This window comes from Stigmatopora nigra, chromosome 7, assembly GCF_051989575.1.
Source record: "Stigmatopora nigra isolate UIUO_SnigA chromosome 7, RoL_Snig_1.1, whole genome shotgun sequence".
In the NCBI taxonomy this organism is placed as follows: domain Eukaryota; kingdom Metazoa; phylum Chordata; class Actinopteri; order Syngnathiformes; family Syngnathidae; genus Stigmatopora; species Stigmatopora nigra.
The window spans coordinates 193650-212173 of record NC_135514.1 but is presented as its reverse complement, the minus strand read 5'-3'; the positions used below and the strand labels follow the sequence as shown (position 1 = coordinate 212173).

The 18524-nt window shown below is 40.5% G+C and overlaps 1 protein-coding gene across 1 annotated transcript; it reads right to left on the bottom strand.

The window, feature by feature from the left end:
• Window positions 1-2728: 2728 nt before the first annotated feature.
• On the bottom strand, window positions 2729-18508 carry gpd1l (glycerol-3-phosphate dehydrogenase 1 like). The gene is made up of 8 exons (XM_077721452.1): window positions 18000-18508; window positions 16537-16714; window positions 15777-15917; window positions 12185-12323; window positions 7099-7211; window positions 6147-6383; window positions 5953-6059; window positions 2729-3096 (listed from the first exon to the last, which is right to left on the bottom strand). The coding sequence occupies exons 1-8, from the start codon at window positions 18041-18043 to the stop codon at window positions 3000-3002; spliced, it is 1056 nt and encodes a 351-aa protein (XP_077577578.1). The 5' UTR covers window positions 18044-18508; the 3' UTR covers window positions 2729-2999.
• Between the last annotated feature and the right edge of the window lie 16 nt (window positions 18509-18524).

The window sequence follows — 18524 nt, the reverse complement described above, 5'->3', positions numbered from 1 at the left end:
CAAGGACTTGCAATTGTCTTGATTTCTGAAGATCCAACAGACCTTCAATTGTTATGTAATAGATGATGCTTGTTGTTTAATCTTATGTAATAAATGGGTAGGAAAGGATACGATTCGTGAGAATGATCTAGACTGAAGTCGCGTGAGGATCGATTTTCTCTTGCAAGAAACCCGGTTATGAGTCAGATGTCCATTCTGTTTAAAGATGAATTCGGGAACACCTATTGGTGAAACTATCAATGTACAAACTTTGCTCCAAGGCAATAAAATGATCAAGTAAATTAGAAAATAAGGAAAAAAACTACAGTTTAAAAAAGACCAGGACAGGCTCTTCCCAGGAGTTCTAAAAACTCCTTTCTGGTCAGGAAAAGAAAAAAGTAAAGTCCAAAAGAAAGTATTTTTCATCCCTCCGAAGTCTTCTCCTTTTATCCTGTCTCTGCTAATCCGCAACCTGGCTTTTGTAACCAACTGTTAACAAAAGGCCGTACCGTGACCGAACGTTTGGTCGATGGACACTTGGTTCCCGGACGGTTGGTCCACGGACGGTCTGTTGAACGAACGTTTCGCGAAAAGACGTTTGGTGGAATGGACGTCTGGTGGAACGGACGTTTCGTCGAACGGACTGGTCACCTAAAAAATGAAACCAGTTTTTTTTGTGTTCTGCATTTGCCAGTTACCAGTACTGGTGCAATCCTTTGCTTGATCTGAGAAAAAATGAAAAAAAATTGTATATATCAAGTTTTTGTGACAAATTATGAGTGTGGGTTATATTCTAATCAATATGGTAATACCTTTGTATGACAAATTTTGCAGCATATTTTATACATGCTGAGATAAATTATTGAAATACAGGGAAGCAACCATTTCTGTCACAAAGGCAAAAGACGAATCAAGTAAAAGGAGTTTTATGATTGTTTCTTTGTCTCTCTTAACCCGGATGGATCATGTTGACAGTATGTATTGTTTTCTGTTTGTGTATGGAATTTGAGAGGCAACAATGAAACGATAAATTCCTGAGTCATGTTGAAAATCATTATGAGACACAATTCATACAAATAATTTCATGGTGAAAACATTTTTGTGATTAGTCCAAGGCATAATGCAATCCGTTCGGCGGTAGCTCCGTCCACTCTTGCTTGTTTTGTGTTTTTGCTGCTTTCTGTCTTGATGATTTGATTTGGTTATTCTTGGTGATCCCATTTACTTTGATTTGCTTTGTGCTTTTGCTTTGTTGTTCTGTCTAATCACCCTTGCTACAGCCTCAATTAAATTTCCGGATTACGGGATGAATAAAGTTATCCAATCCAATCCAATTTTCCGAACCTCTGATCCTTACAAGGGCCAGGAGAGGTGCTGGAGCAGGGGTGATCAAACTTTTTTGCTCCAAGATTTACTTTTCAAGGAGCCAACTTTGGGGATCTGCCCTTTTTTTCCGGGGCCCTGACGAAGCTCAGCAGTTATGTATGCTGATGATAAACCTGATGCCGGCAGGAGCCAACATAGTGTAGGCAGGTAGTAATTGTACTTGAACGCGCGATGGCGCTGTTTCCCATCTAAGGTGCCATAGAACATTTTACTACAAATCCAATCTGGTATCAAATCTTACTGTCATGTGATCTACTAATACTAGTACCTAAGCGATCGACTGGTAGCTCACGATCGATTGGTAGCTCCCGGTCGACATATTGAGCAGCCCTGTGCTGGAGCCTATCCTAGGCAACTCTGGGCACCACCCATTCGCGCTCAAACGCAAAACTAGGGGCAATTTGGAGTGTTCAACCAATTCACCCTGCATGTTTTAGAGATTTTGGAAAAAAACTGCGTGCCTGGAGAAAACCTAAACAAGCCCACGGTGAACATGCAAACACAACACAGTAAGAATCCACCTGAACCGAAGCCTCAACCCCAGAAATGTGAGGCTGACGTGCTAACCACTCGCCCATCAGCCCATACTGCAATTCATCCATGAAATATCTTTTTGCACCATTATTCTGGCAATGGATTATTATTTGCTAGTGTTTTTGTGTCTTCGATTTTATAAACATAGCACTGCTACTCAATCACAATTCTCTCAAGCAAGCTTTAAATTTAAGGTGAAATCCTACGACAGAGCTGGCAAACTCCGTCAACCCCATTTTAAGAGTATTCTAGTCCCATTTCTGTGGTTTACCAGGAGTGAATGCGATTCACGCAAAATCAATGTGCACTGAAGTCGCACAAGACGAATCATTCGTCAGATTTTGTAACTCGGATGATTCACAATGCACTCTTGTCACCAAATTCTTTAGGCATACAGTGCAGTTTAATCAAGATGGCGGAATCTGTGGCGTTGGTTTGAATTTCAAGAAATTTAAATTGGAAATTTGGTAGTTTTCTGAAATGGTTGCTTCAAGAAAATGTAATTGACAATTTTTTTTGGATTTCTGGAGTTTAGGAAGGTTGTCCGTAGTCCTGAAGTCTGTGTTGCATTTCTGGGTAAACTCCTGAACTTCCGGAGTAGTTGGCAGCTCTGCTTCAGGTTTGGAATGCCTTCTTTCAAAACAACTTTGTAAATATGTCATATCAGCCCCTGATTCTGAGATTGTACTTTGTTGTTTGTTTTAAAACAGCTTTTCTCCAGGCCTGAGAATTTTGGAATTGACCTTGAAGCTATATGTAATAAAGTAGAATTTACCTCAAGAGGTGAAATCAGAAAGTAAAGTAGGGCGGGTCAACAATAAGAAAAAAATGTTTACAAAATGTTTAATATAAAAAGTATATTTTGTCATACAAAACGAAAAAAAATCTATTCTATTAGTCAAGTTTGGTTTTTGTCTTTAAACTTTCATGTGTACATTAATTGCTGATTCATCAATGAAATCTATCAATCGGGGAAATTATGATCAAACTGATTCATGATAATTGCTTTCCAACTCAAAAGTCAAATGACTTTGGTTCCATCATACTTGTGGGGAAAAAGGATTAGTGAAAAGAAAATTGTAGACTTGTCCATTAAGTAATCACATGTGCTCTGGGTGGCTTTGCAGACAGGAAATCATCTCCTGGACTCGCTTTCCCTCAAAGCAAATGTGATAGACAGCTGAAAAAAGAGGGAACCTGGAGAGACAGAAGGGATTTCATTGGCTATCTAAAGGGATTGAAAAATAGCAATAGTACAATATTTTACCGGTTATATAACCATCAAATTTCCAAAGGGCAATTGACCATTGGCAAAAGCTCCACCACTTTAGTCAAGGCCTCAAGATGACAATCTTTCTGCCTCCCAAAGGCACAAACCATTGTTTACTGGAGCATACCGGTCAACTTATATGTCTTTACCGTATTTTATAAGTCTTTTGAGCCTTTCAAATTGTGTCGTTGAATAATTACGTTTGTACGGGATTTTTCTTTTAAAGTACTTTTTTTTGTAAAACCGATCTCGTTTTACCAATTTCAGCTCTAATCCGGATTGTCTCCGTCACTGGTAGCAGACGAAAACATTATCGCCGACTGCTAATATTGTCATGCTTTAAGCACGTCTGCCTTATCACTGTATAAACATAGTGCGTCAGCAAGCAATGTACCCAGACAGTCAAGCTGTTAGCGTCAACAGCGAGACCTACAAAATCTTGAATTTAGTGCATACAAAAGGCGCACCAACTGATTGGGCACTATGTCCACTTCAGCGGAAATTTTAAACTTTTAAGTGCGTCCCATGTGAGTAAATATGTGCCGTATTGCATTTGTATGGTTTATTATCACTTAATAGGGGGAATTGCAATCATTAAGAAGGGGAGCAATTGGCTGAGGTTGACAGATATGCTGTATGAGTGGTGAGTTTTTTAAGTCATTTATTTTGGAACAAACCAGGAACAACCTACTCCAGATCAAAACAAAAGGGTTTACAGGTTTAACAGAAAACAATGAGTTCTGATATTAAGATGCTCATTGAAAAAAAAAGTAACATGAAAAATAAGTTCAAGACGCATATTAGGTAGGACGTGATATTTGCCTAAGTCCAGGAAGCCTATATTTAATGTTTGTGCACTCATAGGATTGATAGCCTACCTGTCAACAACCAGTTTTTCCCGTACAGTGGTACCTCGACATACGAGTGCCCCGACATACGAGTAAAATTTCGGGCAAGTATTTATCTTGAGATACGAGCCAAATTTTGATAAACGAGCATACAGCGGGCGAGAGAGGCTGCTCATTAGAACATCATGAGCACTGTCTTTCTGGTCGCAACTCCCTCGTGTAATGTCTCTCTGGCAGCAACTCCCTCGTGTAAAGTTTTTTTCCCCCCGTTAGCCCGTTAGCTCCCGTTGGTGGAGCGATCACTAATACAAGACTCATTCTCGTTGGCAAGTGTTCGTGCGTTATCCTATTGTGAGTACAGTTGTGTGCATCATTTTTGGGAAAATTTTGAAGGGACGACAAAAGCAAACAACCCTCGATAGGTTGCGTCTGAAAGTCAAATAGCAAATAGAGCCAACCTGATAGAAGAAAGGTATCAAAATTGAAAACAAAATTAGAATGTTTAGTGTAAGGTTAGATTAAATCTGTTTTTGAGTGTCTGCATCGTAATCCAAGTTCATTTAAATTTGTTTATGTTATGTGACGAGCGTGTTGCCGTGCAAAAAGTCCCCCCCTCTCCACTTCCCGAAATCCGTCAAATTTTAGTACTATTAAACACATTTTAGTTCTATTAAACCACTAGTTATTTGTTACTTTGTGAATAGATGACGGATTAGAACAAATAAAAATGTTTTTCCAATCCAATATCCTATTTTAGGTGTTTTTTCAGAGGGTTGGAACAAATTAATTGTTTTTAGTTCATTTTTTAGTTAAGAGTAAATCGACATATGAGCTCAGTCCCGGAACGAGTTAAGCTCGTATATCGAGGCATTACTGTATTTTAACAGTTTTTTGATCATTTTAAATTATGTATGCCGCATAATAACTTTTGTATGGCATATTTTTAAGTACAATTCTGGTAAAACCAATCTCGTTTTACCCAATTCAGCTCTATTCCGGATTGTCTTGGTCAATGGTAGGAGAAAATTAACGTCATCGTAACCGATAATAGTGAAGGTTTAAGCATGATACACGCACGCAGATTCCCCGTCAGCTGGCAATGTACCCACATATTCAAGCTGTCTGCGTCATACGGCGATATCAACAGAATCTTGATTTTAGTGTATACTGGTTGGGCACCCCATCTACTGTGGAGAACATTTTAGACTTTTAAGTGCGCCCTATGTGAGTAAACATGTGCCGCTTTCCATTTGTACCGATTGTATTGCTTCAAGAGAGGAATTGCAATCACTAATATGGGGAGCAATTGGCTGAGATTGAGTTATGTGATAGACATAAATAAAATTAACTCATAAAATAGCTATATCTATACGTTTTATAGGTGACGTCCTAGTAAAATATAATATTTGATACCAGTAACGACAACTTTGATATCCAGTTTCAAGAATGCTGTTGCCTCAACACACAAGATCGGGAAGACAGCTTGCTTATTAACCCTTAGCTTTACTTTAATCTTATTTCACGTAAGTATGTATGCTTGTTTATGTTTGGAGACACGTAGCTGGAATCGACGGCAGAGGTTGCGACTGATTGGAATCCAGTGTTATTTGACTTGAGAACGGAAAAACCACATTCATACCAACATACACCTGGATTACCTGGTGTTCGATTTAGATATTCCATATGTGCATCGCGTCACGGTCTTAGACACCCACACAATACGGACCATTTTCCTCTTCTGTTACATTTTTGGCAATTTGCAAACCCAAAAACACCTAATCAATCAATTATACAAAAGGAAACCCGAGGATTTGGTGGATCATGCTCACTTAACAGTGGTCTCTAGGACGTAAAATTGGTCAATCGGAGGAAAGGTTTGCCAAAGGTCAATTCAGAACAGATGGTTGACACAGAAAACAAATGATGCGGACTGACTTGTCTACTAGGTTCTTCTGTTGGAGTATGCGATAAACCTCAGCTGAGGTGGCCGGACCCTGGAGCTTCTGACCATTCAACATCTCTTTCTCCAGCTCTTCGATGCTCTTGGGAGGTGTGGCCAGTGTGGGAGAAAGAAATTCAAGTCATAAATTGTTTTCAATCCACAAGTTTTCGACCAGCATCAGCTGTACCTTCCCTGTGATGGCAAAGGCCTCTGCTACCCGTCGATTTCGGCCACCATAGCATGTCGTGATGAGATCAGCTATGCCACAGCTCTCCAGAAAGGTTGCTGTGGAAACGGTGTCATCCTTTGAGAAGAGTTTGGCGAAGGCTATCATTTCCATTAAGCCCAGACGAATGACAGCTGCCTTTGTGTTGTCACCACAACGCAGCCCGTCGCAGAAACCTGCACCTACTGCCACAATGTTCTGACATAGACAATAAGGCAAATAGTTTCTCATTATAGTTTACAGAACCATAACAGTGCGGAACAATTTTTGAAAAAAAGGTTCAAATCTTTATCCTGATTAAAATTGTCATGCTGATTCCAAAATATAGTATTTTTTTCTACTGTTTTTACAACTTGGACACAAATAGTAATTTCTTCATTAACACATTAAAAATCATTTTAGTTATTCGTCTTACTTTAAATTTTACTGTAAGGTGAATGTGAAAAATGTGAAAAACACCTAAATAGACTAGCGAACACTTTTTTATTCCATGGCGGTAGGTCTCAAATTCTCAATAGGTTCTTGTTCTTCTTCTTGGTGAGGACACCAATTAAAATAGCTACTCATCCTTGGTAGGATAAGACTGATATCAGGAAGGTACGCATTATTTTTTAGCCTTTATTTTTTAGCCCATATTTTTTAGCCTTTATTTTTTAGCCTTTATTTTTTAGCCCATATTCTTTTAGCTTTATTTTTTACTTATTTGTCTCAGGGATGATTAAATACATCAAATCCCTTGCGGACCTATTGATAGTGTCTGTGTTCCGAATTAGCAGGTAAAGGTAATGTGTTTTTCAATTGGTGCTTTTTATGTTTTTAGGCTAATGAGATAGGAAGTTAAAATTTTCACTTTGGTGTTTAAATATTAAAATAACATAACAAGGCCTCAAAGACAACAAGAAATTATGTGTACCTTTAGAGCTCCACACAGCTCAACCGTATCTGCGTCATCCACCACTGTGATCCGAAAGTTAGGAGTCTGCAGGAGCTCTTTGAATAGTAGTCCATTCTTCAGAACTTTACTGCCTGTAGATAAATAGCACAGATAAACAAAGAAACCATGCATTGGGACAACGACGCACGGTCTACTTGCCGAAAGACATTTAGCCGACTGACATCTGGCCGACAGCCAACTCGCCGAAAGACCATCTGGCCGAACGTAGAATTAGCCGAACGACTATTTGGCAGACCGACTATCTAGCCGAAGAACATTTAGCCGACGCGCTCGCCCCGCCCCCAGTCGTGTGTGTACAAATTTTTCAACCTCGGCCCGCGGGCCATATACGGCCCGTTACTGATAACAACATTCATTTATAATAACAAGTTACAGATAACAACATTCATTTAGAATAGCAAGGACATTTATTCATGGCCAAACAAAGAAAGGAGTTCTAACAGTAGATACTGTAATTTACACCAGAATAGAAAACATTGAGTACTATAGTGACAGAAGAAAAAAAGGAGTTATAACAGTAGATACTGTAATTTACACCAGAATAGAACACATTGAGTTTAATCTTTGAATTAAGGTTTTCAGCACATCATTTTGAATATATATTTCCTAAAATATCGGAAAATTATTTAAATTTCAAATATTTTTAACAGGTATGTACTTCTGTGTATCTCGAACTCCAAAGATTTATGAATTAAACAACTACTACAAGTTCAAATATGGTGCGGGCCGGGCAGTAGCCGGTCCGCGGGCCGAGGTTGAAAAACACACGACCGGGGGCGAGGTGAGCGCGTCAGCTAAATGTCCTTCGGCTAGATCAGTGATTTTCAAACTTTTTTGGCCACCGCCCCCTTCACCGCCGGGCCAAAATGCCAACGCCCCCCTCTTTACCCCTTTCCAACGAACGCTAGAACGACTATATTGCTAAATGTCACAAGAATTGGTTGATTCTTCAATCACAAACAGTTTGAAGACTAAAAAAAACAATTTTAATAAACAAAAATGGTTATCATTTATTCTTCAATTACAACACCTTGATAGCTGATGCATTAAGCCGGTCGCTGTGCGCATACGTCTGTGGTTAAGCGTTGCCGGCGCGCTATTGTGTGCTCCTCTGCGGCTGACTGGATGGTGGTGGTTTCCCCAGTCGCCTGCATCGACGATAAACTCGCGACAATTAGTGATATACGGTATATGCGCGCTGCTCGTGAGCGCTCGAGCAGACAACGTTTCTTGTTTCAATAAAGCTTGTTTTTTGTCGACTTTTTATTACAGACAATCAATTTTTCCGGTCTTTCTACAAACACCAACGTCACATTTTACTGTAATTGCTCCATCGCCCCCTTCACTATTTCAATGCCCCCCATTCGCCTGTTTATTCGTCAGCGCCCCCCTGAAAGTTCACACCACCCCCCGAGGGGCGGTACCGCCCACTTTGAAAACCACTGGGCTAGATAGTCGGTCGGCCAATTCTACGTTCGGCTAAATGTGTTTCGGCAAGTAGACCGGCCATGGGGACAACACCTCATCACCCGATGGGTAATGGTCAGGTGGAACAAATTACCAGGACATTGCTACAGATGCTCAGAACACTGACTGAGACACAGAAATCAAATTGGAAGAAGTCTTTGAACAAGCTGGTGCATGCATACAACTGTACCCATTGTGATGTGACAGGTTATTCACCATTTTACCTATTGTTCGGGAGATCACAAGGGCTTCCAGAGGACATGCTCTTTGGACTTCAACAAGTCTGATACAAATGGTCAGCAAATGGTCACTATGTGGAGAAATGAAAACGGGGGATGGAAGAGGCGAACACCATTGCAACCGAGAGCGTACAGAAAGATGGAGAACGGGGTAAAAAACACTATGACACCAAAGTGAGGAGCTCCGTGCTAGAACCAGGAGAAGGCAACCTGATAAAAAACCTGACACAAAGAGGTGGACCTGGAAAACTCAGTGACTTCTGGGAAGATACAATTCACACAGTGGTGAGGTGAATGGGATCTGATCTACCAATTAATGAAGTCAGGCCAGAAAAAGGTAAACAGCGTTCCGGAGTTCTGCACAGAAATCTACTGATGTCCTGTGACCATTTACCCGTTGAGGCAACACCAGAAGTAAAAAATGACAAAAGTATGCAGAGAAATAAACAGCAATTGGGATCTCATCTTCAAGACTCAGACGAAGACAGCGGTGAAGAATATCACTTTCACTTGCACCAGGAGTGGTCCCTTGTTTAGTACACCTGCAGCCATATTACATTCAACCACCCTTTATGTATGGACTCCAACAGACTTGAGCCGACAAGGGTGACCTGCATCACTCTGGCATGGACTGTTCCGGACTGTGATTAGTTTCCATCCAGTAAACGTATACTGTATGTGTTGTGGATTGTATTTGAACTGTGGCCTTTGCCGTCTGGAGTTTTAATGAGTATAAGCTCGGAGAAGAGGATGTGAAGTGTCAAGTTCACAAGACTGTTCAGGATAACAACAAAGAAGTGGAGAGATCCTCAGAATGTACTGATGTCGAGACGACATTTGTTTTGGGAGGGACATGCTTAAGTGTTTAATTTACACCCCATTAACGATCGCATGATCGGTATGTGCAACTCGTTTGGATTGGATTGGATTACTTCATTCATCCCGTATTCGGGAAATTTCATTGTGGCAGTAGCAAGAGGGTGATTAGACAGAACAGCAAAGGAAAAGCACAAAGTACAAAGCAAATAAAAAATGGAATCATCAAATCATTAAGACATAAAAGCAGCAAGAACACAAAACGAGAAAGAGTGGACGGAGCTACCGCCGCTGCCGGATGCCGCTTGAACAGCGCCATTTTGGTAGCCGTAACTAAAACGGATACCGACTCAATAAGACGTTGTAAAGTTGGACAAAAACTGGAACCACACAGGATAGGGAACTTCTGCAGACTGTGACCGACGTAGAGAATATGCAGAGTCACTCTTCCAAGCGTACTCGCACAGTTCCTCAGTAGTCTGAAGCTGAAGACAACAGTAGCAGAGTAGAGCCCCTCGACTCCGTTCCTCAGAAGTCTGGAGCTGAAGAAAACAGTAGCCGGGTAGAGCCCCTCGACTCCGTTGCTGGTAAACGCCGACAGCACTTCCATCTTGGGATAAGATGGAAGTGCTGTCGGCCTCTTTGTCCAGCTCCGAATCTCCGGCGACACCGAGGTGTTGCTCCTTCTGCTGTGTATTGTAACAGCTAATCCCATGTGTGTGACAGCGTAGGCATGGCTGAATGGTTCCAAGAAAATAGGAGCCGAAAGGAGCCAGGCTAACAGAACAAGGAAAGTTGTAAAAACATTAAAGTAAAAAGTATAAAGTACAAAGTAAAGTAAAAAGGAATGTAGTCAGAAATATTAAAATGTAATAAAAAAAAATGATAAAAGGGCTGTAAAACACAAAAAACAAATAAGGATGTACAGAGCTACTGCCACTGGCTTCCGCGTGACTGCACCATCCTGGATTTTTTTTTTTTATTTGATTGAGTGTACAGACGCTCCCCTACTTACGAACATTCAACTTACGAACAACGGTACATACGAACATATCTGCGAATTGCGTTTATGTCAAAAAATTTTCGTAAGTTAGATTTTGTACTATTGCGCGCCTTTATCTGAGTAGTGCTTCTTTCTGCCGCTAATACCGACGCCTGGCGCTGTGAGAACTCAGCTCACCCAGCATCCACCTTCTGCCCAGTTCGTTGCAGTGCGGAAGTGCGTGACACATCCCCAGTGCGAAAAGAAGCTTTTTCATTTTTATCATTAAATATCTTGTGCATCCATTACTCAAAAGCGAAAGGCTTCTAGTGGGGGAGGTTCAAGGAAGAGGCAAGCCATTTCATTTGAAATGAAAGTGGCAATAATAATGGATGACGGGGGCCGGCGAGCGCGGTAATGCGCCGGCACCCCTGGATGACAGGGCTGGCGAGTGCGGCAATGCTCCGGCGCCCCTAGATGACGGGGCCGGAAACAGCGAGAGCGGGAATGCTCCGGTGCCCCTGGATGACGAGGCCGGCGACGGCGAGAGCGGCAATGCTCCGGCACCCCGGGACGAGGGAGATGGCAGCCCTCCGAGCAACCAGGGTAAGGTGCCCAACCGTTCTACAATTCTGATGTCTCCTAAGGGCAGGGGGCTTGGCCAATACTTAAAGGACCAGCGGGGACGCCCGCCGGACCGGCCACGATCACTCTCTGCCACCGGCCGGCGCGGACGCCCGCCGGACCGTCCACACTCACTCCTCGTCACCGGCTGGCGCGAACGCCTGCCGGACCGACCATTGCCTCGTCTTGTTCCTGGCCGGCGCAGACGCCCGACAGACCTGCCACGCCTCGTCACCGGCCGGCGCGGACGCCCGCCGGACCAACCACTGCCTCGTCTCGTTTCTGGCTGGCGCGGACGCCCCCCCCCGGACGACGTTATGGCTAAGCTTAAAGTATTTTAGTTCACAGACTGTCATAAATATTACCATCGCCAATTTCCTTGAAATATGTTGATATAATTTTCAGGCTATTTGCTGTTTGTGAAAATCAAATGACCAAAAACATTGTCCCATATTTTTTTAGACAATGGCTGTACTTTAATTTTCTTTGGAGTAAATATGCTATTATTTTACTTCTATAACTCATGGAGTTATCTGTTTCACATATGAAATGCCATGTTTTGACCAGTTAATTTATTACAGACAATGGTGTTTTTATTTATTTATTTATAGGTTTTAGTCACCTGACTCCCGTCTCCTTCAGAGACTCTGAAGTTTATAACAGGCAAAAGGTTGTTGTTTTTTTATAGGTTTTACATGTTTTGGCTTTGTACTCCCGCCTTCTACAGAGACTAAAGAAGGTGGGAGTAACACTACGAAATATGTGAGTTGATTTAAACCAAATTAAAAAACATACACCTTTGTATGTTATAAATGAACCGGTCAAAACATAGATAACAAGAAGACAAAATGAATTAAGTACAACTAGTGTGAAATGCTTTTTCATTTGTGATAAGGATCAACTTTGTTTTGCTTACCAATGGTGGTTTCACAGAACTTCTCAGCTGCAACTTCATTGGCAATATTTGCACCCATAAGAACACTAACATCAATGCCCATCTTCTCTCTAATGATGTCAGAGATGAGCTTGAGGCCCTCAGGACCTTCATCTATCCCCTGAAAAAAAAGAGCACAAATGTTATGGTAAAGGTATAGTTCATTATTATGATCTTTTTGAAAAATGTAAAAAAAATTTAAAAATGGTTGTACAGTGCTAGTTATTGTTGTTCTGTTGCACGGCTATTATAGGTATTTTCCAAATGACCAAGACTTTTTCAACATTTACTCATTGAATTATTTATTTATTTTAATTGAAATATTTCCTGCATGCCACGGAATAGTGCAATGGTTATTCTGCAGAAGGTGATCAATACAGCCCAAAAGATCATCAACTGTACCCTACTTCTCCTGTCCACCCTCCACAAATGCCGGTGCCTATGAAGGGCAAAGAGCATCAGAAAAAACAAAACATATCCGGGCTTCCACCTCTTTAACCTGCTGCCCCCCGGAAGGCGCTACAGGACCATAACAGCCAAAACAAATGGAATCAAGGACAATTTCCGTCACCATACTCAACTGGAGTTATGCACCTGGGAGGACCTAATCTAGATTAAATTATTATCTTGTATTTGCACTAAAATTCTGTAGGCTGCCGACCACTTTAGTCACATTTTGTACCTGATTACTTATTTATGTGACAAATTATTCATGTGATTCTTCATTACTCCCGGGCTTCACGACATCACAGATTTTTTTTCTGAGTGTAAAAAAAAGGTAATAAAAAGGTCAAAATCCATGCTGAAACCCTATTTTTGGCGCTGAAATGGATCGCTCTGAGCATTGAAGAAGCAATACAGACGCTCCCCTACTTACGAACAAACGGTACATACGAACATGTCTGCAAATTGCATTCATGTCTAAAAATGTTCATAAGTTCGATTTCATTTGAAACAAAAGTGGCAATAATAAAGAAGCTTGATGCGCGTGAGAAAGTGGTGAGCGTTGCACGGGAATACTACAACTTGAATCGATCGACCGTCAGTACCATTTATAATCAGAAAGATCGAGCAGCAGGACCCAAATATTGAACGTTGCACAAAGGTTGCAAATCAATTGAATTATGCCATACAGAGCTACCGCATCTTTTGGCCAGTTTCTCGTAAATCTCTCTCTCCATCTCTCTGATGTATGTATAAAGTACTGTATGTATTCTCTCAATTTTATTAAATGTTTTTTTTCAGTACAAACCAATACTGGTTACTTATACAAGCCTTAAACATACAAATGCACTTATATAAACCTTCAATATACTTATATAGGCCTTAAACATAAATTATAATACAAAATGTAGCACTGAATCAACTTCAATTTGAACAATTTCAACTTATGAACAAGCGCTCGGAACCTAACTCGTTCGTAAGTAGGGGAGTGTTTGTATGCCATAAAAGAAATATAGCCACGCTGGGAACTATTTACACCGGCTTGCCTTTTCTTGTTTCCAGCGAGTTGCGTTTCACATCAGGTACATTATACCTCTTGGAGAGAGAATACTTGAAGTCAATTCCAGCTTTGTTCGGATTCTACATTGCTGTTGAAAATGCCTTCAGTCGTCTAAGCCAGCGACACTCTTTTTCTCACCGCGGACCGGGGAAGCAGTCCCTATTTTCTCCCGGACCGGCGTATGAGGGAGGGCAACAATATAAGACAGGAGTGTGGAGGTGGAGTGGCTGTGTGTTCCACGTACGAGTTTCGAGAAAAATCGACATACGAGCTCAGTCTCGAAAGGCATATAGCTCGTATCTCGAGGTACCACTGTGCACACCTGTTGTATAATGACAATAAAGGCTTTCGACTTAACTAGAACTTTGGAGGGACAAAAATGTGTTGTTCGCAAAGTGTTACCGAAGGAAGTATTCCCGCCAGGAAAGTAGTGAGCTGGTACTCTCATGAATATAATTTTGAGAGCTGGTACACTCTCTCTCATAAATATAATTTTGAGAGCTCGTTTCAACAGTAAACTCTCTGTCATAATTTGAACCTGTTCTACCAAAGTCCGGGCGACCAAGGTCCGAGCAACCAAAACACCGTCGACCAAACGTCTGGGCGACCAAACGTCCAGGCGACCAAATGTCCAGGCGACCAAACATCCAGGCGACCAAATGTCTGGCTCAGCCCAAATTTTAAGTAGACCAGGGGTGCTCAATATGTAGATTGCCAAGGTACAACTGGAAGATCGCACGATAATAAGATGTATCAATCGGTTGATTCCCTTAGCAATGCTATTATGAATTTGGCATACTATCTGCAGTGCATGAATCGGGAGTGGGTTTTCACTCCTGTTACCTCTCACTCCCATACATGTTGATTTAATCTCGCTACAGAATCTATTGTGAGCTATAACAACATACAAACAGTGGGGCAAATAAGTATTTAGTCAACCACCAACTGTGCAAGTTATCCTACTTGAAAAGATTCGAGAGCCCTGTAATTGTCAACATGGGTAAACCTCAACCATGAGAGACAGAATGTGGAGAAGAAAAATAAAACAGAAAATCACATTGTTTGATTTTTAAAGAATATATTTGCAAATCATGGTGGAAAATAAGTATTTGGTCAATACCAAAAGTTCATCTCAATACTTTGCTATGTACCCTTTGTTGGCAATAACTGAGGCCAAATGTTTTCTGTAACTCTTCACAAGCTTTTTACAGACTGTTCCTGGTATTTTGGCCAATTCCTTCATGCAATATCTCCTAGAGCAGGGATGTTTTGGAGCTGTCGTTGGTCAACACAGACTTTCAACTCCTTCCACAGATTTTCTGTGGCGTTGAGATCTGGAAGCTGGCTAGGCCACTCCAGGACCTTGAAATGCTTCTTATGAAGCCACTTCTTTGTTGCCCTGGCTGTGTTTTTGGGATCATTGTCATGCGGAAAGACCCCGCTACATCTCATTTTCAATGTCCCAATGTCATGGCCCAATTCATTCTTTCCTTAACATAGATTAGTCGTCTTGGTCCCTTTGCAGCATAACAGCCCCAAAGCATGATGTTTCCAACCCCATGCTTCACAGTGGGTATGGTGTTCTTCGGATGCAATTCAGTATTCTTTCACCTGCAAACACGATAAACTGTGTTTCTACCAAAAAGTTCTATTTGTGTTTCCTATCACCATAACACATTCTCCCAGTCGTCTTCTGAATCATCCAAAGGCTCTCTAGCGAACCAATGACAGGCCTGGATGTGACTGGCTTCAGCAGGGGGACACATCTGGCAGTGCAGTATTTGAGTCCCTGGCGGCGCATTGTGTTACTGATAGTAGTCGTTGTTTCTGTGGTCCCAGCTCACTCTCTGTAAGTTTTCAGTAGGTTCAATAAGGATGCTCTTTGCACAGGTACAAAGCATTTAAAAAATGGGGGGAAAAAAAAGAAAGAAAGAAAACGCCAGGGAGAATTCACTTGAATCTTTTAGAAGGTCGGCTCGGTGTTGTCCTGCATCTAATAATCGCTTATTTCGGCCGTGTTATTGTCCTTTTGCTTTTGGACTGTGTACAGAGGGTATGTGAATAAATTACCTTAATTAGTGTAATACCCCGAGCTTTGGCTGTAACGCAGCCTGACATCTCATCACAAAGTTTCCTGATGAACTGGTGGGGTACCACAAACACCAGGATGTCTGCTCCCTCTGCAGCATCACGTAGCTGAGGAACTGCCACCTGTCGAAGTAGAAAGATATATATATATATATATATATATATATATATTATATATTATATATTATATATATATATATATATATATATATATATATATATATATATATATATATACAAATCACAGAATTTTTTTGCATATATATATATATATATATATATATATATATATATATATATATATATATATATATATATATATATATATATATATATATATATATATATATATATATATATATATATATATATATATATATATATATATATATATATATATATATATATATATATATATATATATATATATATATATATATATATATATATATATATATATATATATATATATATATATATATATATATATATATATATATATATATATATATATATATATATATATATATATATATATATATATATATATATATATATATATATATATATATATATATATATATATATATATATATATATATATATATATATATATATATATATATATATATATATATATATATATATATATATATATATATATATATATATGCAAAAAAATTCTGTGATTTGTTTTGGTGATTTAAATTAAAAGGGCAGTCAAATAGGCAATTTGTCTCACCACATTATCAGGTAGCTTGTATCCAGGCAGGTACTTGACATTTTCGTGCTCAGTGTTAATTATGTCAGTGAGTTTTCGACCATTTACATTTTCTTCAAAAACCCACATCTTCACTGTGGTTGCAAAATGCTGCAAATGCCTGGCATTGTTTCCAATTATCCTAGCAATGGCTGAGCCCCTAAAAACAAAGCAGATGGCAGTTTAATTAATTAATTAATCTTCAGAACTACTTATCCTCACAGGGGTAATGGAAGTTAATGGAGCCTATTCCAGTTAACTTTGGGCACTGGGTAGGGGACACCCTGAATCAGTGACCAGCCAATTGCAGGGCACAAGGAGTCAGACAACCATTATTACTAACACTCATACCTGGTGGCAATTTAGAGCAGCTTAGCCTGCATGTTTGTGGGATATGGCAGGAGACCTGAGTACTTGGAGAAAACTCATGCAACACGGAAAGAACACGGAAGAACACGGAAATTCCACACAGTGGCGATCAAATTGACATGCAAATAAGTAACTCGAGTTACGAAAAAGATCCAAGTTACGAAATCCGCCAAAAAGTAAATGCATTTCCTTTTCCAATATTTAATTTTGAATTCTGGTTATTAAGCGATTAAAAACTACATATGCAACGTGGCATATATTTTCATACACACACATAGGGTACACGTAAAAGTCTAAAATGTACTACAAAGTGGATGGCTTTCGGCCCTGGTGGAATGGGCTGTTGTCCGACTACTTAATTGAGTGTATATTAGGTCCTCTGTGCAAAACTCGGATTGAGTAGGGTGATGGCTCTGGGGAAGAAACCGTCACTGAGTCTGTTTTTTTTTTTGTGGTATGATCCTGTAGCAGGGCAGCTCGGCAGCTGAGTGGTTAGCCCATCAGCCTCCCAGTGTTCAAATCCAGATCGGTCAACTTGTGTGGAGTTTTCATGTTCTCTACGGGCCTGCGTGGGTTTTTTCCGAGTGCTTCTGTTTCCTCCCACATTCCAAAGACATGCATGATAGATAGGCTGATTCTACACTCTAAATTGCCCCTAAGTGTGAATGTGAGCGTGAATGGTTGTTTGTCTCCTTGTGCCCTGGGTTGGCCCACCACAAATTCAGGGTGTCACCCACCTCTGGCTCCAGCACCCCTAGTGAGGATAAAGCGGTTCAGAAAAAGAAATGAGAAGAGGTGTGTGCGGTGGTGATGGTGGTGGGGGCGTGGGGTCATTTTGGTCGCGTCCTCTATCCTTTTTTTGTAGCTAGTGTATTGACAAATTTCGTTATAATAACATTAGAACTCACTGTTCTTGAGCTTCCTATCCTTATCTATATAATATCTATTTTCTATAGATAATACTGATTGTGAGAATTCCGAGCGACAATCAGAAATGTAGCAGTAGATACAATTCAGACACAAAGGAGGAACAAAATTATTGCGCTCTCGTGCAACTACGAGCTTTTAAAACTCACCAGTTTCCGGAACCAACTATGCACACTTTGAGCGGAGAAGCCATAGCCCAATTCTTCTGTGTAGCCAGGCGGTTGTGACTTAGTGAGTTGTTTCAACGGAATGAGCTGTTGAACGGCGATGACAGTTATCCAGCTTCAGCAACGCTAGGGAGTCGAACTGCAGGTTGATGTTCACGTGATCCGAACGCTCCAGTCTTTTTCTGCTGCTAGCAATAGCAGGAAAAAAATGCTAACACGTATGAAGTCATAGTACGTGCAATACATGGGAGAAGAGAATCCATAAACGAGCTTTAGCTTGACCTATTTATGAGAGTTTATGTATCCTGCGATTACACCCCCAGGGCTCAATTAAACACTTATTTTTTTTTTTTTTTGTCAACAGAATCACCGACGTATGTCCAAAGTTTTCGGCTGGAAACGCCAGTGAAAAGAAACTAAAAGTGATTTTTTTCCCCCGCTGTTCTTCCTACAGTCAAGAATGGGTTACGTCACCGTCTCCGATTGATGACGTCAAATATCGATTCT